The sequence below is a fragment of the Scyliorhinus torazame genome, chromosome 3, assembly GCF_047496885.1.
Source record: "Scyliorhinus torazame isolate Kashiwa2021f chromosome 3, sScyTor2.1, whole genome shotgun sequence".
NCBI classification, from domain to species: Eukaryota; Metazoa; Chordata; class Chondrichthyes; order Carcharhiniformes; family Scyliorhinidae; genus Scyliorhinus; species Scyliorhinus torazame.
In genome coordinates, this window is record NC_092709.1 from 197,881,590 (window position 1) to 197,904,324 (window position 22,735).

Genomic DNA, 22,735 nt, shown 5'->3' on the forward strand with positions numbered 1-22,735 from the left:
TGTTCCAGAAACACATATATAGACAAATTCAAAGATGCCAAACAATGCTAGGAATGCGAGCATTAGCAGGTGATTAAATCTTTACAGATCCAGAGATGGGGTAACCCCAGGTTAAAGAGGTGTGAATTGTATCAAGCCAGGACAGTTGGTAGGATTTTGCAGGCCAGATGGTGGGGGATGAATGTAATGTGACATGAATCCCGGGTCCCGGTTGAGGCCGCACTCATGTGTGCGGAACTTGGCTATAAGTTTCTGCTCGGCGATTCTGCGTTGTCGCGGGTCCTGAAGGCCGCCTTGGAGAACGCTTACCCGGAGATCAGAGGCTGAATGCCCTTGACTACTGAAGTGTTCCCCGACTGGAAGGGAACCAGTCATGGCAATCTCTGCAAGGCGTGCCAGATCATCGACATGGATACCACTATTACACGTGAGAACACCACCCACCAGGTACGCGGTACATACTCGTGCGACTCGGCAAACGTTGTCTACCTCATACGCTGCAGGAAAGGATGTCCCGAAGCGTGGTACATTGGCGAGACCATGCAGACGCTGCGACAACGAATGAACGGACATCGCGCAACAATCACCAGGCAGGAATGTTCCCTTCCAGTCGGGGAACACTTCAGCAGTCAAGGGCATTCAGCCTCTGATCTCCGGGTAAGCGTTCTCCAAGGCGGCCTTCAGGACCCGCGACAACGCAGAATCGTCGAGCAGAAACTTATAGCCAAGTTCCGCCCACATGAGTGCAGCCTCAACCGGGACCTGGGATTCATGTCACATTACATTCATCCCCCACCATCTGGCCTGCAAAATCCTACCAACTGTCCTGGCTTGATACAATTCACACCTCTTTAACCTTAATTTGTACATGGAGGTCAAAGATTACAAAAGGTGTAGCTTTCTGGTAGTGGGTTACCCCATCTCTGGATCTGTAAAGATTTAATCACCTGCTAATGCTCGCATTCCTAGCATTGTTTGGCATCTTTGAATTTGTCTATATATGTGTTTCTGGAACAGACCTCTTCATTCACCTGAGGAAGGAGCTGCGCTCCGAAAGCTAGTGACATTGAAACAAACCTGTTGGACTTTAACCTGGTGTTGTAAGACTTCGTACTGTGCTCACCCCAGTCCAACGCCGGCATCTCCACATCATGGCTACCATCGACACCGCAAACTGCCGGCTCAAAGTGGAGAGGATCTCCAGGAAGATCGCGCATATAGACACTGACATTAAGTTTCTACAAAGATGCAAGAAAGCAGACAAGGTCCCGAAAGGGCTACAGATCACAATCCCACTCAAGTCGACCTACAACACAGACTTCGCTGAGAGACTCTGCCGTCGCACCTCTCTCACACTCCTCAACCACCTCGTCCGCCAGCTCTACAGCAGACGACGCAACCTGGAAACCAAGATAGAGGCCATATTCCCAACTTGCGCTCAGGATGCAGCAGACCAGCTGCGGAACACCGCCAAACAGATGAGACAACAATACTATGCCACCTATATGCATACCAAGAACAGAAAGCTTGAGAAACTTGGCATCACCACCGGCAGCAACCAAGCCAACCCCGGTGTCACAGTAGAAAATACAGGGAAATCTATTGTCAACTTGTCAGACTACACCCTTCAACCAGACGAAATCGAAGTCCTCAGCAGAGGGCTCAATTTCTGCACCACCACCAAAATGGACCCCATCAGTCTCGCGGCAGACACGGAGGAATTCATCAGGCGAATGAGGCTCCGGGAATTCTTCCACAGACCCCAAGAGGCCAACAGCGAACCCAAGCAGACTACCAATGAACCGGAACAGCAGACCAAGAGATCTGCGGTGCGGCAACCGAAGAGGAAAGAGTCGAATTGGACCCCTCCGGAAGGCCGCTGCCTTAGACTCGACATGTATGCTCAAGCCGTCAGGAGTCGCGTCAATGCCAGATTCATCAGTCGCATTCACAAGACAGCCCCGAACGTCACCCAAGCACAACGCAATGCCATCCGCGCTCTCAAGACCAAGCACAGCATCATCATCAAACCAGCAGACAAAGGGGGGGCCACTGTCGTACTGAACAGAACGGACTACTGCAAAGAAGTATACCGACAACTGAACAACCAAGAACACTACAGACAGTTACCCGCAGATCCGACCAAGGAACACATCCCCCAACTTAACAGACTGATCAAGACCTTGGATCCAGATCTTCAGAGCACCCTACGTGCTCTCATCCCACGTACTCCCCGCATTGGTGATCTCTACTGCCTCCCGAAAATACATAAGGCCAACACACCAGGGCGCCCTATCGTTTCAGGCAATGGGACCCTGTGTGAGAACCTCTCTGGCTACATCGAGGGCATCTTGAAACCCATCGTACAAGGTACACCCAGCTTCTGTCGCGACACGACGGATTTCCTACAGAAACTCAGCACCCATGGACCAGTTGAACCAGGAACATTCCTCGTCACAATGGACGTCTCGGCACTCTACACCAGCATCCCCCATGACGACGGCATTGCTGCAACAGCCTCAGTACTCAACACCGACAACTGCCAATCTCCAGACGCAATTCTGCAACTCATCCGCTTCATTCTGGATCACAACGTCTTCACGTTCGACAACAAGTTCTTCATCCAGACGCACGGAACAGCCATGGGGACCAAATTCGCACCCCAATACGCCAACATCTTCATGCACAAGTTTGAACAGGACCTACTCACCGCACAGGACCTTCAACCGACGTTATACACCAGATACATCGATGACATTTTTTTCCTTTGGACCCACGGCGAAGAATCACTGAAACGACTACACGATGACATTAATAAGTTCCATCCAACCATCAGACTCACCATGGACTACTCTCCAAAATCAGTTGCATTCTTGGACACACTCGTCTCCATCAAGGACGGTCACCTCAGCACTTCGCTTTACCGCAAACCCACGGATAACCTCATGATGCTCCACTTCTCCAGCTTCCACCCTAAACACATTAAAGAAGCCATCCCCTATGGACAAGCGCTCCGTATACACAGGATCTGCTCAGACGAGGAGGAGCGTAACAGACATCTACAGACGTTGAAAGATGCCCTCGTACGAACGGGATATGGCACTCGACTCATCGATCGACAGTTCCAACGCGCCACAGGGAAAAACCGGACCGACCTCCTCAGAAGACAAACATGGGACACAACCGACAGAATACCCTTCGTCGTCCAGTACTTCCCCGGAGTGGAGAAACTACGTCATCTTCTTCACAGCCTTCAAAACGTCATTGATGACGATGAACATCTTGCCAAGGTCATCCCCACACCCCCACTACTTGCCTTCAAACAACCGCGCAACCTCAAACGAACTATTGTTTGCAGCAAACTACCCAGTCTTCAGAACAGTGACCACGACACCACACAACCCTGTCATGGCAATCTCTGCAAGACGTGCCAGATCATCGACATGGATACCACTATTACACGTGAGAACGCCACCCACCAGGTACGCGGTACATACTCGTGCGACTCGGCCAACGTTGTCTTCCTCATACGCTGCAGGAAAGGATGTCCCGAAGCATGGTACATTGGCGAGACCATGCAGACGCTGCGACAACGAATGAACGGACATCGCGCAACAATCACCAGGCAGGAATGTTCCCTTCCAGTCGGGGAACACTTCAGCAGTCAAGGGCATTCAGCCTCTGATCTCCGGGTAAGCGTTCTCCAAGGCGGCTTTCAGGACCCGCGACAACGCAGAATCGCCGAGCAGAAACTTATAGCCAAGTTCCGCACACATGAGTGCGGCCTCAACCGGGACCTGGGATTCATGTCACATTACATTCATCCCCCACCATCTGGCCTGCAAAATCCTACGAACTGTCCTGGCTTGATACAATTCACACCTCTTTAACCTGTGGTTACCCCATCTCTGGAACTGTAAAGATTTAATCACCTGCTAATGCTCGCATTCCGAGCATTGTTTGGCATCTTTGAATTTGTCTATATATGTGTTTCTGGAACAGACCTCTTCATTCACCTGAGGAAGGAGCTGCGCTCCGAAAGCTAGTGACATCGAAACAAACCTGTTGGACTTTAACCTGGTGTTGTAAGACTTCGTACTGTGCTCACCCCAGTCCAACGCCGGCATCTCCACATCATGATATATTCTTTGTCATTTTATCTTCTGGTGGAAGTAAATGTAAATGATATTAAAACTCAACATTTAAAAAACAAATTAATAAAGTAGAAATATGGGTAGAAATCCAATCTTGTCCAAGATTGGTTTCCCAGTCTGTTCTGAGTAAGCTGATTTCAGAAGTAGCAGCAAAAAGGACAATAAGCAGAAACAACAACTCTGTTTCTCTCTCCACAGATGCTGCCCAACCTGTTTCCAGCATTTTCTATTTTTGATTCAGATTCCAGCTTCTGCAGTATTTTTCTTTTGTAACAGTAGAGATGCTGTTTGGTAGGGAATCTTGACAGGGCCCCTGTTCTCAATCATTATTTTGCAATCACTTCTAGACAGAATCAGACTTGGCTCACATGACCACTGCAGCCAATCAACCATGACAGTCATGCCTAACACATGAAGAATGGCTACTTTGACAGGATATTATATGTTGCATGGTCGCTAAATGTGATTTCAGGAGAATATCAGATTTCAATTAGACATCTAAAAAGTGAAAATTTTAAGACGTTCAAGAGGTTAGATGCTCAGCATTTGGTTCTCCCAATGACGGAAAGGGGAAGAGTGGTAGAAAAAGTGATGATGTCCGGCTGAGACAAACTAGATATAGCAGAGAGTCTTTCGATTTGTATTATTAGCAATGTTTGAAGGACGTTTTACTTAATATATTTACCCCAGCTCCCCAAGAATGAGAAATATAAAGTACCAATGAGATAAAAGTTCAAATGACTTTAAATATCAAATTCCAGTGTAGTTTGCAAAATTTATTAAACCAGATGAGAAATATTGACAACAGGAACTTTTCTTTGCAGTGCACATGTGGACCAATCTTTTTTAAATTAAAAATCATCAGGAATGGGTGGTCTCCATTTTTCAGATGGATATATACAGGTTGAGTACTCATTCGAAATTCCGAAAAGCTCGGAAACCACACTGCAGTGTTGGCTATTCCGAGCACTGTGTCCCGTTCCTGTGGCCTAACTTCCTGTGGCACTGAAAGAGTTGAACCCAGTACCTGATTCCGTCAGGTAGGGAAGCCAAGTACACCCCCCCCATCAGACACAGCACCGACCTGTGACTCCGAGCAGTGTTCGAGGATCTTTGCAGCTTGGTATTTTAAAATTCCCGAATCCGAGATGTTCTCGGCCCTGAGCATTTCGAATAAGGGATACTCAATCACTGTACCACAAGAATTTGTACGGTAGGGAAGTTTGCGAGCTTGGGTGAGCTGGAGGAAAAATACGGGCTCCCCCCGGGGAACACCTTCAGGCACTTACAGGTAAGGGCGTTTGCCAGACAGTGGCAAACGGGCGTTTCCAGTAACAGCCTCCCCGAACAGGCGCCGGAATGTGGCAACTAGGGGCTTTTCACAGTAACTTCATTTGAAGCCTACTTGTGACAATAAGCGGTTTTCATTTCATTTTCATTTCAGACGGCAGGTGGTGGAATTCCCGCGGCTACTACCACACACAGTACAGGACACTGTGCTCTCGGGGGGGTGGGTGGGAGTGGGGAAGATCTCGGATACTTACCAGGTGATGCAGGAGGAGGAGGAGGCCTCGGTGGTGGAGTTGAAAGGTAAGTGGGAGGAGGAGTTGGGAGAGGAGATCGAAGAGGGGACGTGGGCAGATGCCCTAGGGAGGGTGAATTCTTCCTCTTCGTGCGCGAGGCTCAGCCTCATACAGTTTAAGGTGCTGCACAGGGCACACAAGACCAGGACAAGGGTGAGCCGGTTCTTTGGGGGTGAGGACAGGTGTGTTAGGTGCTCAGGGAGACCAGCAAATCACACCCAGATATTCTGGGCATGCCCAGTGCTGGAGGAATTTTGGAAGGGCATAGCGAGGACGGTATCGAGGGTGGTAGGATCCAGGGTCAGACCGGGCTGGGGGCTCGCAATATTAGGGGTGGCAGAGGAGCCGGGAGTGCAGGAGGCAAAAGAGGCCGGAATTCTGGCCTTTGCGTCCCTGGTAGCCCGGCGAAGGATTCTCCTTCAGTGGAAAGATGCGAGGCCCCCAATCGAGGAATCCTGGATCAGCGATATGGCAGGGTTCATTCGCCTTGAGAGGGTCTGTACAAGGGTTCTTTAGGCGGTGGCAACCGTTCTTAGACTTTCTGGCAGAACGATAGACATTGGTCAATGGCAGCAGCAGCACGGGGGGGGGGGGGGGGTTACTTTATTTTTGTTTATGTTATTTACACTGGAGGGTCTGAGGGGGTGTATATACTTGCGCTAAATCGGGGTGTTAATGTTAATTTATTATTTATGTACGGGGGGGTGGGGTGGAGGGATTTGGGGTGTTGCTTTTTTAGATTGTGTTTTGTACTTAACCCTGTTGGGTTCTTTTTTCTTTCTCATTTTGTTATTGATATTTTATGAAAACCTTTAATAAAAATTATTTTTTAAAAATAAAGAATTTGTAAGGTTTTTTCATTATAGTGAGATCTGTTTAAAATACAACTTACACGGGCGGCAAGGTGGCGCAGTGGTTAACACTGCTGCCTCATGGCACCGAGGACCCGGGTTCAATCCCGGCCCTGGGTCCCTGTCCGTGTGAAGATTGCACCTTCTCCCTGTGTCTGCATGGGTCTCACGCCCAAAACCAAAGATATGCAGGGTAGGTGGATTGGCCATGCTAAATTGCCCCTGAATTAGCAAAAAAATGAAATGAGTGCTCTAAATTTACTTTAAAAAAAGTACATGTAACACTACAATTTGGTAAAATACCTGCACGGCCTTCTCTTTCAGGGGCATCAGTGCATTTCATGCTAATTCTCAAAACAAAACATGAGACTGAATTCTGCAGATTTCCTTACAAGGGATCAAGGCAAAAGGCAAGGTTAACTCGGTAGTGTAGTGAATGCCTCTGATGAATTAGACCATGTCAAGTTGACAACATCGATTTTCAGTTACTCTGCACATCATAAGAGTCAATTTTGAGTTTCACATGGACAATGCAGTGAAAGTCCCTCGCACAAGAACTGAGCTCAGGCTTGTAGTGCAGTCTTTCTGAATGAAACCTTTCTGTTACGATTCCAGCAGACTTCTCAGAACTAGAGATTTACCTATGCAGTTTGTCTAGTCCGAAGGAAATAATTGTGGGCAAAGGATCTAATTGAGTTTTGCTGTCCAGTGTAGTCATGCCATAAAGTGGTTGGACACAGATTCAAAGCTAACCTCAATAGTTCTATTGCTACGAGAGAGGAAAAAAGAATCAAATTCTAGGTAGAGTCAATCATAGGCGCCTCTGGCAATTCGCTTAAAGCCAGAGCGTAAAGGCTCCCATCGCCCCTCAGAGAAAAGAAAATGTCAACCCATAAAAAAATTCTAATTTATAAATAATTGTCTTGCTTTATTTTAATTTCCTATAAATAGTCTTGACTCATATTTAATGAATATGACTAGACAACATCGTGAATGTAAATGCTGGAACTTTGTCCACAAGTCATGGTTTTATACTGTAGACAGTTTCAACATGAACATTATAGAAGCAGGATTCCCCATATGCTCTTATTTCCCCACAAGATTTATTATCCATCAACCCAGTAACACCTTCTTCCCTTTAGTCACACAATCCTTGATTGAACCAAAATATATACAAATGGTTTCAATTGCCTGAATTTACAGATTTTCATGCACTAAAAAAGGACAAGACTCCTTGTAGCACAACAATTCAATAAGATGGAGCTTTGTGGTCCTTTGGTGAATTGAATATGGGAAGCGTCAGCTGCTGCAGCAGAGAGAACATGAAGGAGACTCTACAGCAAGTCATTTAACAGCGAGAGAGACAATAATATCATATAGTTCAGGATTTTGTAATCTCTGGGTAGCTAACAAAGGGTTGGAAGTTTGAATTAACAGATTTTTAAAACACATTTGTAGCCACTGACTTACAAAGTTCCATTTTCCCTAACAGCCTCTGCCCATAAACTTGGATAACCAGCAGGACATGACTTCTCAGGTTGGGGGTACTTTACATCCAGTGTAGCAACAATGTCATAGCAGTTACTTTCAAGTCCATACCAGCTCATAATTACAACAGAATATTTATAGGAAGGAGTGCAAGTTATCTAGCAACACAAATGAAAAGAAATTAAAATATGTAAATTAAAAAGGGCTAAATATCTTATAAAATAGAAGAATGAGTGCGCATACAATACATATACAGATTTGCAAGATATTTTTCCTGGTTATATTCTTTTCTCCTTCCCCTTCTTAAAATATAATCAATTCTCAAGTAGTAGCAAGGGTTGTGCTAATTGCAATAAGTTACTAGGTCTTACTAAAATACTGCAGATGAACCAGTAGTTGCAGTTCTTCTTCCTTCGCAGACAATTGAGTTGTAAAATTCACATGAACAACATGAGCGACATCTGATACCTTAGTTAAAGCTTTCTCTTTGAGCCTCTTGAATCAGCAACAGGTATATAAAGAAGCTGCAGATCATTACTCAGGGACTGCAGCGGTTCAAGAAGGCAGCTCATCGGCACCTTTTCAAGAGCTCCTAGGGATGGGCAATAAATGCTGGCATAGCCAATGACACCCACGGAACATAAATGAATAAAAAGGTGACAAAGCAAAAACCTTAGAACTGTATATTTCAATTACTGTGGCTAGTTATTGTATCAAATACTGTGTATGTCCAACATCCTTGGCTCTGAGCATCAAAAGATAACCAAACGTTTTAAAGAATAAAACAGGTTTTCAAGTTTCTGATTGTTCTCCAGGCTTGACTTTATTTATTCATGGAATCTTGATGATGTAATTACTCTATTTACTTCAATATTAGTGCAAAGCTCCAAGTAGTTCTCAGTCTCATTGGAAATGTTACAGAAATAGATGTCACTGATTGCCTCCAGTCATTTTATTTGTAGAACAACCTGTCGAGAGAGAATTTGTAAATTTAAGGCTGAGATACAATTGAATATGTGCCAAAACAGTTCCTATTTTAAAGAAATACACTGACATATTGCATACACATTCAGGAACTATCATATTTCCACTCATTTTGAACGCTTACCAATACAATAGCTATTCATGCTTATTCACACATGTAAGGTTTTTTGTTACATTTATTCCTTTTGTGTTTTCATGTGCACCACCCAGGAAATACTGGCAGATGCGTTTTGAATTGATTGCTGAAATATTTTAGTAAATCTAGTCAATGGTACTGCAATTGGTTTATGTGGGGACAGACTAAGATTTCTCATATAGGAACTTTCTGATCTTATCCACAGTTTCCTGCATTTAATTCCTAATTCTTCTAAATAAGGGACTGTCAACTTATAACTGAACCTCATTCTGGCCAGCAAGAGATCAGCACTTACAGGGATGTCAGGTAGACCATTTGAGTGAATTCACCCAAGTATCTTTCATACATTTCCTAAGGGCTCAAAATCAAGAATATTAGGAAACATAATCGGGAATATAAACCTGTACATCCACTTCTTGTCAAACATTAAATACTGCTTTTGTTCAAATTTGACAGTGTAAATATTTGAATATCATTCTGCATTTAAATAATTTTAATTTGAAATTAAACATACAAATTTTGTTTCCCCAATATGTTCTCATTAATGCACAAGAGAGGTACCTGCACAAGAGTTTAACCGAGGTGCCTACCATGGTCCCCATCTGCAGCAACCACAGGTTCCAAAGGCATGCTGTGAAAGTCTCCTTTCACAGCATGCCATGCTAGACACCACCTTTAAGAGGTGGAGACAAGACGGGTTGGGGGGGGGGGGGGGGAGAGAGAGAGAGAGGAGGAAAGAGACGCTAGTGATCAAGGACTTCTCAATCTTAGAAGAGCTGACGGAGAGACTAGAACTACCGAACGAGCTGGAACTCCGACATTTACAAGGCAGATGACGAAGTACGCCAGAGCGCCGAGAGACACAATGTTGGAGGAGCTACTGGACGTGGACAGTATGGAAAAAGGGAACTGTGGAGACATATACGGATGACTTATAGAAAGGGCGAGAGAGGGCATCATGGTGGCACAATGGTTAGCACTGCTGCCTTACGGCGCTGAGGTTCCAGGTTCGATTCGGCTCTGCGTCACTGTCCGTGTGGAGTTTGCACACTCTCCCCGTGTTTGCGTGGGTTTCGCCCCCACATCCCAAAGATGTGCAGGGTAGGTGGATTGGCCACGCTAAATTGCCCCTTAATTGGAAAAAATGAATTGGGTACTCTAAATTTAAAAAAAAAGGGCGAGAGCAACACTGGATATAGGAAGACAGAAATGGGAGGGTGAACTAGGGACGGAAGTAGGGTGGGGACTCTGGAGCGAAGCACTAAGTAGGGCATCAGCATGGGTGGAAAAAGCTTCTGTTCCAGTGTATATATTTTCGAATAAATCCTATGCTGTCTCACTGTTGAAAATGTAGTAAGAAATTAAGGTACTCGAATTTTCATCAAAATGGGGCACTGAAAAGAACTATTTTGGTATTGTCAACAAAACTGGAGATAAAACAAAGGAGATGCTGACAAAGACAAAAAAATGCAACAAAAGTAGTGATGATGTAATGGAGCACATGAGGCACATATGATGAAAGAGAAACAGAAGGAGACGGTGATAACAAAAATAAGAGCAAAATCAGCAATATGTGTGATAGGGAATGCTTTAAAACTTAGTGAAACATGCCACAGGATATCATTGTCATTTTTTAAAAGCAAAAAACAATCTCATTTCAATACCATTAATAATGAAGGTTAGGGCAGCAAGGTGGCACAGTGGGTTAGCACTGCAGCCTCACTCGCCATGGTCCCAGGTTCGATCTTGGTTCTGGGTCACTGTCCGTGTGGAGTTTGCACATTCTCCCCGTGTTTGCGTGGGTTTCGCCCCCACAACCCAAAAGATGTGCAGAGTAGGTGGATTGGCCAAGCTAAATTGCCCCTTAATTGGAAAAAAATGAATTGGGTATTCTAAATTTATTTTTAAAAAAAACAAAAAAAACAATGAAGGTTGACAAAATATCCAATTTTCAGCAAGCCATTGTTCTCTTTGGGTCTTGATGTTGCTATACTAATCCCAGCTTCAAGCACTGGGAATATTGTTTCACCTATGTTGCAAATAAATGTTCAGTTTGCAAAATGAAAATAAAAACAGAAAAAAAGTCAATCCAATTTTAATAAAGATTTCACATTCAGTAACACTCGTATATGAAGATTAGGGAGTCTAAGAAAAAAACCAGCAATCACTGATGCCAGTGATTGATTCCAGCTCAAAAACGGTAGCACTAAAGATTTGAAATTAACTGATCTTGATGTTTCAATCCAAGTAATTTAAAACATGCCCACAAAAGGGCAGTGTGGGAAATGAACAGTAAAGGGTGCTCTCAGTTTGAGTTTAAAGTACTTTGCTATGGGCAATGCAGACAGGGATTTATTTGCATACCAAAATGTGCATGATTCACAATTTTAAAGTACTCAATACTCTTACATGAATGCTGAAAATCTATCCTCTGCCATTCCTCACATTGAGGAGCACAAAAGCACTCACAAAATGTGCATTACAGAAAAACACATTTGAAATAAAATAAATATTTGATTTGTGGCACAATCATTTTTAAAAAGTGATTCAAATATTTGTTTCTCAAGGCAGACTTGAAAATTATCCGTCTTTTATTCTTCAGAACTAATTTTTGCCTTCAAACAATTTAAATAGATTTCAGCATCATTTCGGAATCCCTGCTATCTTAACTAAGGAGTACATATACTGAGAAAATTATGGCTGTGTTGCCAACAGTGCAAGTTGGATCGACAGGAATGTAACATTCAGTACAGCCCACTTTTCCCATTGAAAGAGTCACAAGGCCACATGCAATCAGTAACAGATAGACTAACAAGTTATTAACGTAATAACAATGGGCAATGTGATTCAAATTTGATTTTTCAGGACTCAAGCATTTTGAAGAGCATCTAAAACAATCTCTAAATGAGTTCTGTCATCAATGTATCTTTAACACCAGCCCTAACCAGTATTTGGATGCCATTCCAGACATCCAATCAACCAAATAAAATCAAAAAGCTCAGTTTCTCACACACAAGGTTGTGGTCTTAATCAACAGTACAGCCACTTGAACGTAGCAAAGTCAATAATAACTAGCACTGTGTGATATTTACTAATCAAATATTTTACAAGATTCTTGGTTTAATTCCAAATTTATAAATAAAATGCTGATGAAACATGACAAAACAAATCTCCTGTTTCTTTTCCTGCATTGTATGAAGAGATTTAAAAGAGAATGTGAATAAAATAATTTTGAAAGAAAGCACCTCAACATCACAATATATCCTGAACCCAATAAAATAAGTTAAAAAACATTTTCTATCAATGTTAATTTTGTCTCCAAATCATCAACCTCCCCAGTGCAGAAGAAAAACCTAGTGAGCACAGTATTTGGAGTTCATGAAACAAAACATAATTTTGTCTTTAAACTTGCGTTCAGATTTGGATCATCATTGTATTTCCATGTCACGAACATTCCAATCTTCATTCGCACGTGTACCCAGTGCAGTTGCAAAGCTACCCAATCACCAAAGTTTCAGACTCAATCCCCAATATGTACCGAGTTAGCTGATTTCACCAACCCTCCCTTCACAACAACTGCCGAAGAACAAAGGCAATAGATACATGGAAACACAATCACCTGCAAGTTTGATAGATTAATGATTTATTGATTTATTAATTTGTTTGGTGCCTTTAAGGATTGATTGAGTATATAGCTAGGGAATAGAATTATTTTAAAACACCCAGTCTGCAAAAAGATAGTCAATGTTTCAGATAAGGAATGAACTATCAAACTTTGGTGCCATGTCTGCAGCAATTCAAAACATTGTTTCATAAAAAGTTGCATAAATGTTTCATGTAGAGAGTAAGACCATTGTTCTTCAGTACAGTTAGTAATGAAAATGTATCAAAGCCTTAGCAACAACAAGGTTAATGCAAGCACCTTATCTTTATAAGATTGGCACATAGACATTTAATTAATTTGATGGACATTTGTAAATCTTAAGTAGTGACCAATGTTTGAATAACAAATAATTTTCAGTGAACACATCAGGAGGTTTCAGCTGAGAATTTGAAGCCAATGAGAGTAAATAAGGGAATAGGCCATAGAAATGGATTCCCTTAAAACTAAGGCCTCGTTGGGTGAGGTTTTGTTCTTGAATTCCTGACTTCCTGTCTTTGAATCATCTATTTCTTATACTTTTTTTTTGCTTTTATGTTTAACGCTCTTGCTTTGTTCTGACCAGTTTATGTATTGTTTGATCTAAATTTTGATTTAGTTCTTATGCAAATTTGCACTGAGTGCTGAATTTGGTGCATTTGAGTGCTACAGTGAGAGTTTGGTAACTGAGGGAGTATAAGGGTTCATTTTTATCTAAAGTTTAGTCTTTTATTTAATTAATTAACTTAAAAGTTGCTGTTTGGTTTAGACCTTTTATATGGTCTTACTACTCCAATTTAACAAATGGGGAAATATTTTTGGATATGTGTTTTTGCCTTTTTTAAATTTTGGGGTTTTTCTGTGTTTTTTGTGAGTTTATGACCTGCACGTTTATCTACACATGCAGGATTAGGCCAGCATACGCCATTGACACTGGCGTGATGCTGGGTGTGAAAACCGAGGAAAAGAACATAAAGGAACTGATGGATAAAACAAAAGTGGGGAGTGCCCCAAAACGAGTGGAGCACAGCCCAAAAAGAATGAGAAAGGAAACAAAAACTTAACACAAACCCGTCAAATTAAAGCATGCGAATCGGGGTCGATAAGGCAATCCACCCCCTGGCAGTGCCCACCGATCACGGAAGGCCCGTGGACACCGCATGCTCCCGCTCCAGGGACACCCGGCCGCGAACAAGGCCGCAAAAGATGGGCAGACAGTCAGGCTGGACAACCCCCTCGGTCGCCCGCTACCTGGACCTATAAATGGCAAGATTGGCCAGGCCCACGAGCAGGTTCACAAGGAGGTCCTCCGCCTTTCCCACCCCCCTCCGCACCGGATGCCCATAGATCAGGAGCGTGGGGCTGAAGTGCAAAGAAATCCTCAACAACGTTGTCAAGAAACCAAAAAGGGAGTGCAGCCTAGGACAGATAACATAACCATGCTCCACGGTCTCCACCAGGCCGCAAAAATGGCAGGTCTCTGGCAGAGCCGTGAAGTGATTTAAGCGATAATTGCACGGCACTGCCATACGCAACACCTTCCACCCCAGGTCCCCTAGTTTTATAGGGAGGACACCTCCGTAGAGGGACCTCCATGCTGACCACCGCCGCCGGACGGCAACGAGGCATGCCAAGGCGTGTCCGGGCGGCGGGCGAGGGCAAGGAGGTGGAAAGTGTGCAACAGCAGGCAGGACAAGAAACCCCTCCGCGCAGTGCAAAAGGACACGGAGGGTATTTCCGCAAGGCGGCTGGGGCTGTGGGGCACCAGCACCCGGGGATGGTTCCGGGGTTTGGGACCAATGTGGAATTCCGTACAAGCAGGGGTCCGCTCAGACGGGATACCACCGCACAACCACACCGTTTCAAGTCCAAGTGTGCTTACGGGGCCGAGCACGACCGTTTTGAGGCTTTGGATAGCATTGGCCGCGCACCGGGCAGACACCGCTCCACGCCTGGCAAGCTCATAGGGGGTCACCCAGCCCGCCCCTCCGCCACCCAGCACGTCCCCGATCCTGGTCACCCCAGCATCCACAGACCTCTCCTCCGCCAGCCACCCGAATGGATATTGGCGGAGGTGCGGATTCCTGAGCAGCGGCTCCCTTACGACAGCCACTACCCCTGATGGGAGAGCTGCCGCGCGTGGCGACCGTGTTCCAGACTTTGAGAAGGTCCTGGTATAAGACGGGCAGCGCCAACAAAGAGTTCCGAAGACCATTCTGGTCAACGAACAGGAGCTGCATGTCGTAGTTCAGGCCGAGCAGCTGGCGGAAGAAATACGTCACCAGGGCACACCATTGTGGAGGGGGCTCAACGTACAGGTATCGCTGCAGAGTCTGAAGGCGGAAAGTCGCAATCTGGGTGCGAAGGCACACCAGCGCCAAACCGCCCTCCGCAATCGGGAGACTCAAGACCTCCGCAGCGACCCAGTACAATCCTTTGTCCCAGAAGAACCGAAGCAAGGTTCTCTAGATGCGTGTGACAAAGTCGGGGGAGGAGTCAAAGTGACCAGCCGATACCACTGCATAGAGGCAATCAGCTGGTTTATGACGAGAACTCGACCCCTGTGGGACAGCACTCGGAGCAGTCCTGTACAGCGTCCCAGGCGAGTGGTGACCTTGGTCTCCAGTTCCTGCCAGTTCGCTGGCCAGGCTTCCTCTGCCGGGCAAAGATGGACTCCCAAGTAGAGGATGTTGGTCCGACTCCAGCTAAGGGGCCTGAGCTCCTCCGGGAGGTTGTCCATCTGCCACGGACCGACCAAGAGTCTGGAACATTTAGCCCAGTTGATCCTAGCAGAGGGCGTGGCGGAGTACATAGCCTGGCACTCTCGCATCCTCCGCAGGTCACTGGGGTTAGTGAACATGAGGAGCACGTTATCAGCGTAAGCCGAGAGGACCACCTCCATGTCCAGCTCGTGCAGAACCAGCCCCGACAACCTCCTCCGCAGGAGGCGCAGGAAAGGCTCCACGCACACAGAATAAAGTTGGTCGGACAAGGGGCAGCCCTGACGCACCCCTCTCCCAAAGTGAAGGGGCGCCGTCAGGGACCCGTTAACCTTAATCAGACACTCTGAGGCGGCGTACAACAATCGGATCCGGGCGACGAAGTGCGTCCCGAACCCGAAAGCTCACAGTCCCGAGTAAATACTCGTGCCCCACCCTGTCGAACGCCTTCTCCTGGTCAAGAGACAGAAAGGCGCTCGACATACCAGTCCTCTGGATAAAATGAATAACGTCCCGGACCAAATGGATGTTATCATAAATGGTTCGGTCCGGGACTGTGTAGGACTGGTCAGGGTGAATCATGTGGTCCAGCACGGGGCCAAGGCGTAAAGACATCACCTTGGCAAAGATTCTGTAGTCCGTGCTGAGGAGGGAGACCGGTCGCCAGTGTTTAAGCAGGCGGAGATCCCCCTTCTTGGGCAGCAGGGCAATGACGGCCCTGCGCCACGAAAGGGGCATCTCCCCGGTTGCAATACATTCCCCCAGTATCCCCGCATAGTCGCTCCCCAGGATGCCCTGAAGAACTCCACGGTCAACCCGTCCAGCCCTGGGGTTTTGTCCCGTGACAAGCTGTCCAGGGCGCCGGTCAGCTCTTGGAGGTTGATGATTTGATCGAGCCTCCCGGCGTCTCCCGGGCCGACCTGCAGCAGGTCCTCCCACGGAATTCTGCAAGCATCCTCGCTGGACGGATCCGGAGAGAAGAGGTCGGAATAAAAGTCCCTAGTCAGGGTCCTAACCCCCTCCGGATCCGCGACGAGGGACCAGTCGTCGGCCAGCAGCGTAGAAATCTGCCGACGGGCCCAACGTCCTCTTTCCAGCGAGTAGAAGAAGGGGGAGCCGCGTCCATGTCCGCCAGAACACGGATCCGCGACCGCACGTACGCGCCGCAGGACCCGGCAAGTTGCAGGTCCCGCAGCACGCCCTTCTTCTCTCTGTACACCCGACCCAGAGCCGGGTCCTCATCGGGATGAGCAAGACGTGGCTCCAGATCGAAGAGTTCCTCAGCCAATTTGGCGATCATGGAGTTCCGCCCTGCCGTAGACCCCCTTCGTGTGCCCCTGACAGAAGGCGCGGACGTGAGTCTTGCCCACGTCCCACCATGGCCTCAAGGAGGGGAAGCCACCCCGCCTCCTTCTCCAGCCGGCCCAGAAACGGCGAAACAAGTCCAGGAACCGCTCGTCCTCCAGCAGCAGGTTGTTAAAGTGCCAGTACGCGGACCGTGTCTGAGCGCGGGACGGGGCGAGCCCCACCCACACCAGGTGGTGGTCCGAGCAAGGCACCTGCTCCATGGAGGCCGTCGGAACGCTGGGCAAGTAAGTCTTGGAAATGTAAACACGGTCGATTCTGGACGCTCTGAACGGAGGGCGCACAAAAGTGTACACCCGCAATTCAGGATGGAGAGTCCGCCAGACGTCCACCAATCGAAGGACCTAACCAGGTCCCTCAACTTCACCACCGCCGCGGAGCTGGATTCCACGACGGTCCTTGTCCTGGAGGGTGCAATTAAAATCCCCTCTGAGGACGATGCACTCGCCCACCAGGATGGTGCCTAGAAGAGTGGACACTTTTTCGTAAAAAGTCACCTGCTGCGGCCGGACCAGGGGAGCGTAGACATTCGTAAAGTGAAGCACCACATCCCTGAAGCAGACTGTTAAGTGCAACAGACGGCCTGTCACTGGTTCCTTGGCCCCCCCAAGATCTCCGGCTGAAAATGTGGAGCCAACAAGATAGCCACCCCGCCCGAACGTGGGGCCAGGTGACTCAAGAAGACTCCTCCTTGCCACTCCAGGGTCCACTGAGCTTCGTCACCCGGAATGGTGTGGGTTTCCTGCAGGAAGCACACCCCGTACTTTCCGTCCCGAAGGATAAAGAAGAACTGGAAACGGCGATGTGCGTCCTTGCTGCCGTTGATGTTGAGGCTGGCTATGGTTACCTCCATGTCAGTAGTAGTGTGTATCCGTCACCAATCACCTCAGTGCACAGAGGGAGTGGAGGTTCAACGTCCCCTCCACTCCCTCAGGAGCCCCACGAGGAAGAGAACAGCTTGGCGCTGCTCCCTCTGGTCCTGATCAAAATCCCGCGCCTCTCTGGCATAGACGCGGGCGGACTCGAGGAGCAGCCCCAGATTTCCCCAGCTGTCCAGGGCCAGCCGCACACAGTCCTGGTGACCGTGATGTGTTTTCAAAAATGCTCGGTGTTCTCCTGAGATGAGTGGAGACTCGGTGCCGGGTGTGAGGTCGCCTTCTGCCTCGCTGCAGAGAGCATCCAAATCCTCCTCCTCACCAGTCAGCGAGCAGCCTTCCTCCTCCGAGCGGTCACCACCCATGTGGCGGGCAACACGGGCCCACCAGCTAGCCCTAGGCCCGAGTCGATCCCACCCCCAGGATCGTCCTCAGGCAGGTCCCTCGCAGGCGCCCCCCCCCCCCCCCCGACTCAGGGTCCGTGGATGGTGGCGGCTCCGACCCCGCCACCAGCGTCGATGCCGGGCCTCGGAGAGACCCGGGAACAGCTCCGGGAGGGAACCTGGGCTCCCTGGCATCGTTTGCACGGTTGTGGTGAGCAGGGAGCCTTCCTCGCCGTCGCCCGACCACAACCCGAATATATAGGGGCTCCGGTGGCTGTCGCCGGCCCCCGGTGATGAACAAAAGGAGATGACCAGGGCGTAAAACTCCACCGGGCGGAATGAGCCCTCGGGGGTCACGTCTCCGCCCAACCCCGGGTCTCCCTGCTCGGGGGTGATGGCAGCTCAGACGCCTGGGCGGCCTTGGGAGACCGCCCTGGCTTTCTTTTTAACGGGGCTGGGCGTCAGGGTGATGGGAATAAACACCGGAGACACCCAACCCCGCTCGCCCGGGGAGGGGGCAGCGAGACCCACCACCTCCTCCGGCTCAGACAGGCGACGCCTGCGGGGGACAGTCCCATCTTGCTGCAGGACCTCCACCGCTGGTGGGCCCTCGGCAGCATTGCCCCCCCCCCCCATCCGCATCGCCCAGTTCCTGGGGCCGTGGCGAGGCCGGTGCAGCCTCCAGCGCGGGGCCAAACACAGGCTCCCCACCGCTCCACGGAGCCCGTGTGGTGGTTTCTCCGGGCCCCTCATGTTGTTGAGAGGCGGTGGTAATCCGAGGTGAGGCTGTGGCCTTGGAATTGATTGAATCGGGGAAGGGGACAGTACCCGGGATGGGGCCAAGGAGTGAATGGGTCCTTTCCGACCGCCGTGCTGTCTTCGTTTTTGCCTTTTTGGGCTGCCTCTGGTCTAGCGGAGGCTCCCTCTCACCCCCACCAGCAGCCCCGGTGTTATCGGGGGCCGGCTGCTGGGCAGATGATGAGGTGTGTAGCCATGTAAAATGGCTGACTCCCGATTAGAATGGCCAAACCGCGATTTAAAATGGCGAACGGAAGAGGTTGATGGGAAAATCAGCCAACAGGACTCAAACAGACAGCTGCAGGTAAAACAGAGTATTCGCCTCTGGAGAAGCCAGACCAAACCGATACCTGCAGCCACCAACATGACAACACCCCAGCCATCTGCATATTAAGCAGCAATCCCCGGGAACAATTGATACAAAATAGACACACAAAGCCGACCCAGACCTTTCGGCGCCAGCAGGAGCTGACACAAAGAAAGGTGAACGACCATCCCTCGATCAAGGAATCGCTCCAGTATTGGAGAATATCAAACCAAGTGATTGGGACCAAGTCCAATCACTTGGAACCAGGTACAAGGTCCGCCCCGAGAGGCGGGAAGCCCCTGGGGACTATAAGAATAGGGGCCAAGTTCAAATAGACCCTTCTTTCCCTTCTTCTCCACTCCGCACCCTTCGAGACCCGTCTGCAAGAGAACGTAAGTTTTACTCCAACGATCGCTACGAGATAGGCACTCCTGACTATCGACCTGTACAAGCTTTGAATCCCGCAGGCTCAGAACCCATTCGAAAGGCCATTTGTTTCCCTGACCTGGTGGGCCATTTCCAAAGTTAAGTATTGGCCGGTTCGTGGTAGGAAGTAGTTTCGAAGTAGAATTAATGTATAAGTATTAATTGCTGTATATAATGAGCGTTGATTTAACTTTTACTAAGCGGTGTGTTGGATTATTAATCATTACTTGGACTTGAACCACATGGCGGTATCAGAAAGATACCTGGCGACTCAAGAGCAAAGGTGACAGAATTAGAGCAATTAAACTAAGGCTGAAACGAGCAACAGGTGGCAGAGGAGAGGGGGGCAGTGCCAGCCGCAGCCACCGCAGAGGTGGTGTTGGCAGCGGCCGTTCGGGTGGGGCAGTTCCAGCGAATGTGCCCCAGCCCTCTGCAGGCATGGCACCGCATGCCGTCCGCCGACCAAAATACCTTGTGGTCCTCCCTTTGGTGGGTGACCACAAAACCTCCCTCGGTGACCTCCTCCCGGGTCAGGCGGATAAAAACCTGTCACCGGAAGGAGTATACATGGCGGAGGGAGGGGTCCCGAAGGCCGAGTGGTCAGCGGCGCCACCCTTGACCTGACCTCCCCAGCAGGTTGAGATGGGGGAGGAGGAGCTCAGTGGGAAGGTAGGGCGAGACGTTTTAAAGAACGACACGCTCGGCGGTGGCCTCCAGCGGGTCCACCGCCACTTGTGTCCCACCGTGAGCCCCCTTTCCAGGGCCCGGTGGACCGCCTGCTCGGTCCGCACGAAAAACACGGCCTTGCTGTACATCCGCGAGGCGTCTACGATGGCCGAGGGGCCGACAACCGCAGCCATCGCACGGGTGCACGCCTCGATGGTCATCGTGGTGTGGGCATAGCACTTCACCCCCAGTCGCCGCGTTAGTAGGCGCAATGGCGTGGGGGCCGCAGAGGCAGTGGAAGGTCGAGAGGTTGCCGCCCCCGCATAAATGCTTGGCTGCCCTGCCCCTGGCAAAGTGGAGGATGCCCCAGAGGTGCTGGCCATGCCCACCTCTGGTACGACCCGGCCGTGCGTAAAACAATTAAAGGGGAAAGGAGGTAGGGACGTGACACCTTACGCACAGGTGACTCAAGGGAATGTGCTGCAGAGCAGTGGGGCAGCATTCTTCAGCCCTGGAGGGGCCCAAGGTAATATCCACAACTTCCCCACACGCGCCACAGGTGTTAATAAGGCAAGCGGATGACGCTCTTCAGCCCTGCAGGGTCCCGAAACAAAGTCTTTTGTTGCAGCCCCAGGTGGTCCCACTCCCACCTCAGGCAGAGGGGTGGGAGGACAGAAGGCTGGCAAGCAGGGTCTTCAGCCCAGGAAGTGGGCACAGCACCAGGCCCCAACCCGTCCCACTCCCACCTCAGGCAGAGGGTGGGAGGACAGAAGGCCGGGCCTGCAGTCCCAGGTGGTCCCACTCACACCTCAGGCAGAGGGTGGGAGGACAGAAGGCCGGGCCTGCAGTCCCAGGTGGTCCCACTCCCACCTCAGGCAGAAGGGTGGGAGGACAGAGGCAGGCAGCAAGGCCTTCACCCCAGGAGGGGGCCTGCAGCAAAAGGCCCCTGGATGTTCCCACTCCCACCTCAGGCAGAGGGGTGGGAGGACAGAGGCAGGCAGCCGGGCCTTCACCCCAGGAGGGTGCATACAGCACCAGACCTCAGGTAGTCCCACTCCCAGCACAGACACAGGGCTGGGAGGACAGAAGGTAGGGCAGGTAAAGGGTGGGGATTAGTCAGGAGACTGTGCAGCATTCACCTTCAAGTTGTTTGCTTTAGAAGAAGGTGAATTTTCAATCAGCTTTAAACAAAGATTCTACTTGTGGGTACTTGCAGCTGGAGCTTGTTACTTAGTTAATTGGATTAGGCCAGTTTTCAGAGGCTAGATTCACAGTATAAAAGTGACCCACCGACAGTGCAGACTTTGTTTGCACTGAGTGCTGAATTTGTGCATTTGAGTGCTATAGTGAGAGTTTGGTGACTGAGGGAGTGCTGAATTTGGTGCATTTGAGTGCTATAGTAAGAGTTTGGTAACTGAGGGAGTGCTGAATTTGGTGCATTTGAGTGCTATAGTAAGAGTTTGGTAACTGAGGGAGTTAGGTGAGGAGGGAGTACGGTGCAGCTGACTGGGAGCAGAGTCGGAGGGAGGAGGTCCAGTTGGTCCACAGGGCTGCTATATTCTGTAAGGTAAGAGGGGATGGAGGCTAGGCCAGTTGCATGCTCTTCCTGTAGGATGTGGGTGGTGAGGGATACCACCGGTGTCCCCGCTGACTATACCTGCGGGAAGTGCACCCAACTCCAGCTCCTCAGAGACTGTGTTAGGGAACTGGAGCTGGATGAACTTCAGATCATCCGGGAGGCAGAGGGGGTTATAGAGAAGAGTTACAGGGAGGTAACCACACCCAAGGTACAGGACAAGAGTAGCTGGGTTACAGTCAGGGGAAAGAAAACAAACAGGCAGACAGTGCAAGGATCCCTCGTGGCCGTTCCCCTTCAAAACAAGTATACCGTTTTGGATGCTGTTGGGGTGGGGGATGACCTACCAGGGGAAGGCCCTAGCGGCCAGGTCTCCAGCACTGAGTCTGGCTCTGGGGCTCAGAAGGGAAGGGGGAGAATAGAAAAGCAATAGTAATAGGAGATTCAATGGTTAGGGGAATGGATAGGAGATTCTGTGGTCACGAGCGAGACTCCCGGAAGGTATGTTGCCTCCCGGGTGTCAGGGATGTCTCGGATCGTGCCTTCAGGATCCTGAAGGGGGAGGGGGAGCAGCCAGAAGTTGTGGTGCACATTGGTACCAACGACGTAGGTAGGAAAAGGGGTGTGGAGGTAATAAACGAGTTTAGGGAGTTAGACTAGAAGTTAAAAGCCAGGACAGACAGAGTTGTCATCTCTGGTTTGTTGCCGGTGCCACGTGATAGCGAGGCTAGGAATAGGGAGAGAGTGCAGTTGAACACGTGGCTGCAGGAATGGTGTAGGTAT

At 49.1% G+C, this 22,735-nt stretch overlaps 1 protein-coding gene across 1 annotated transcript in view; it reads right to left on the minus strand.

Annotated features, from left to right (window-relative positions):
* Positions 1 to 4,915: 4,915 nt before the first annotated feature.
* commd8 (COMM domain containing 8) overlaps positions 4,916 to 22,735 on the minus strand; it is a 93,758-nt gene continuing 75,938 nt past the window's right edge. Inside the window, exon 6 of the mRNA XM_072497850.1 lies at positions 4,916 to 9,044. Coding sequence (XP_072353951.1) covers positions 9,024 to 9,044 — 21 coding nt within the window. The 3' untranslated portion in view covers positions 4,916 to 9,023. The remainder of the gene's footprint in view (positions 9,045 to 22,735) is intronic.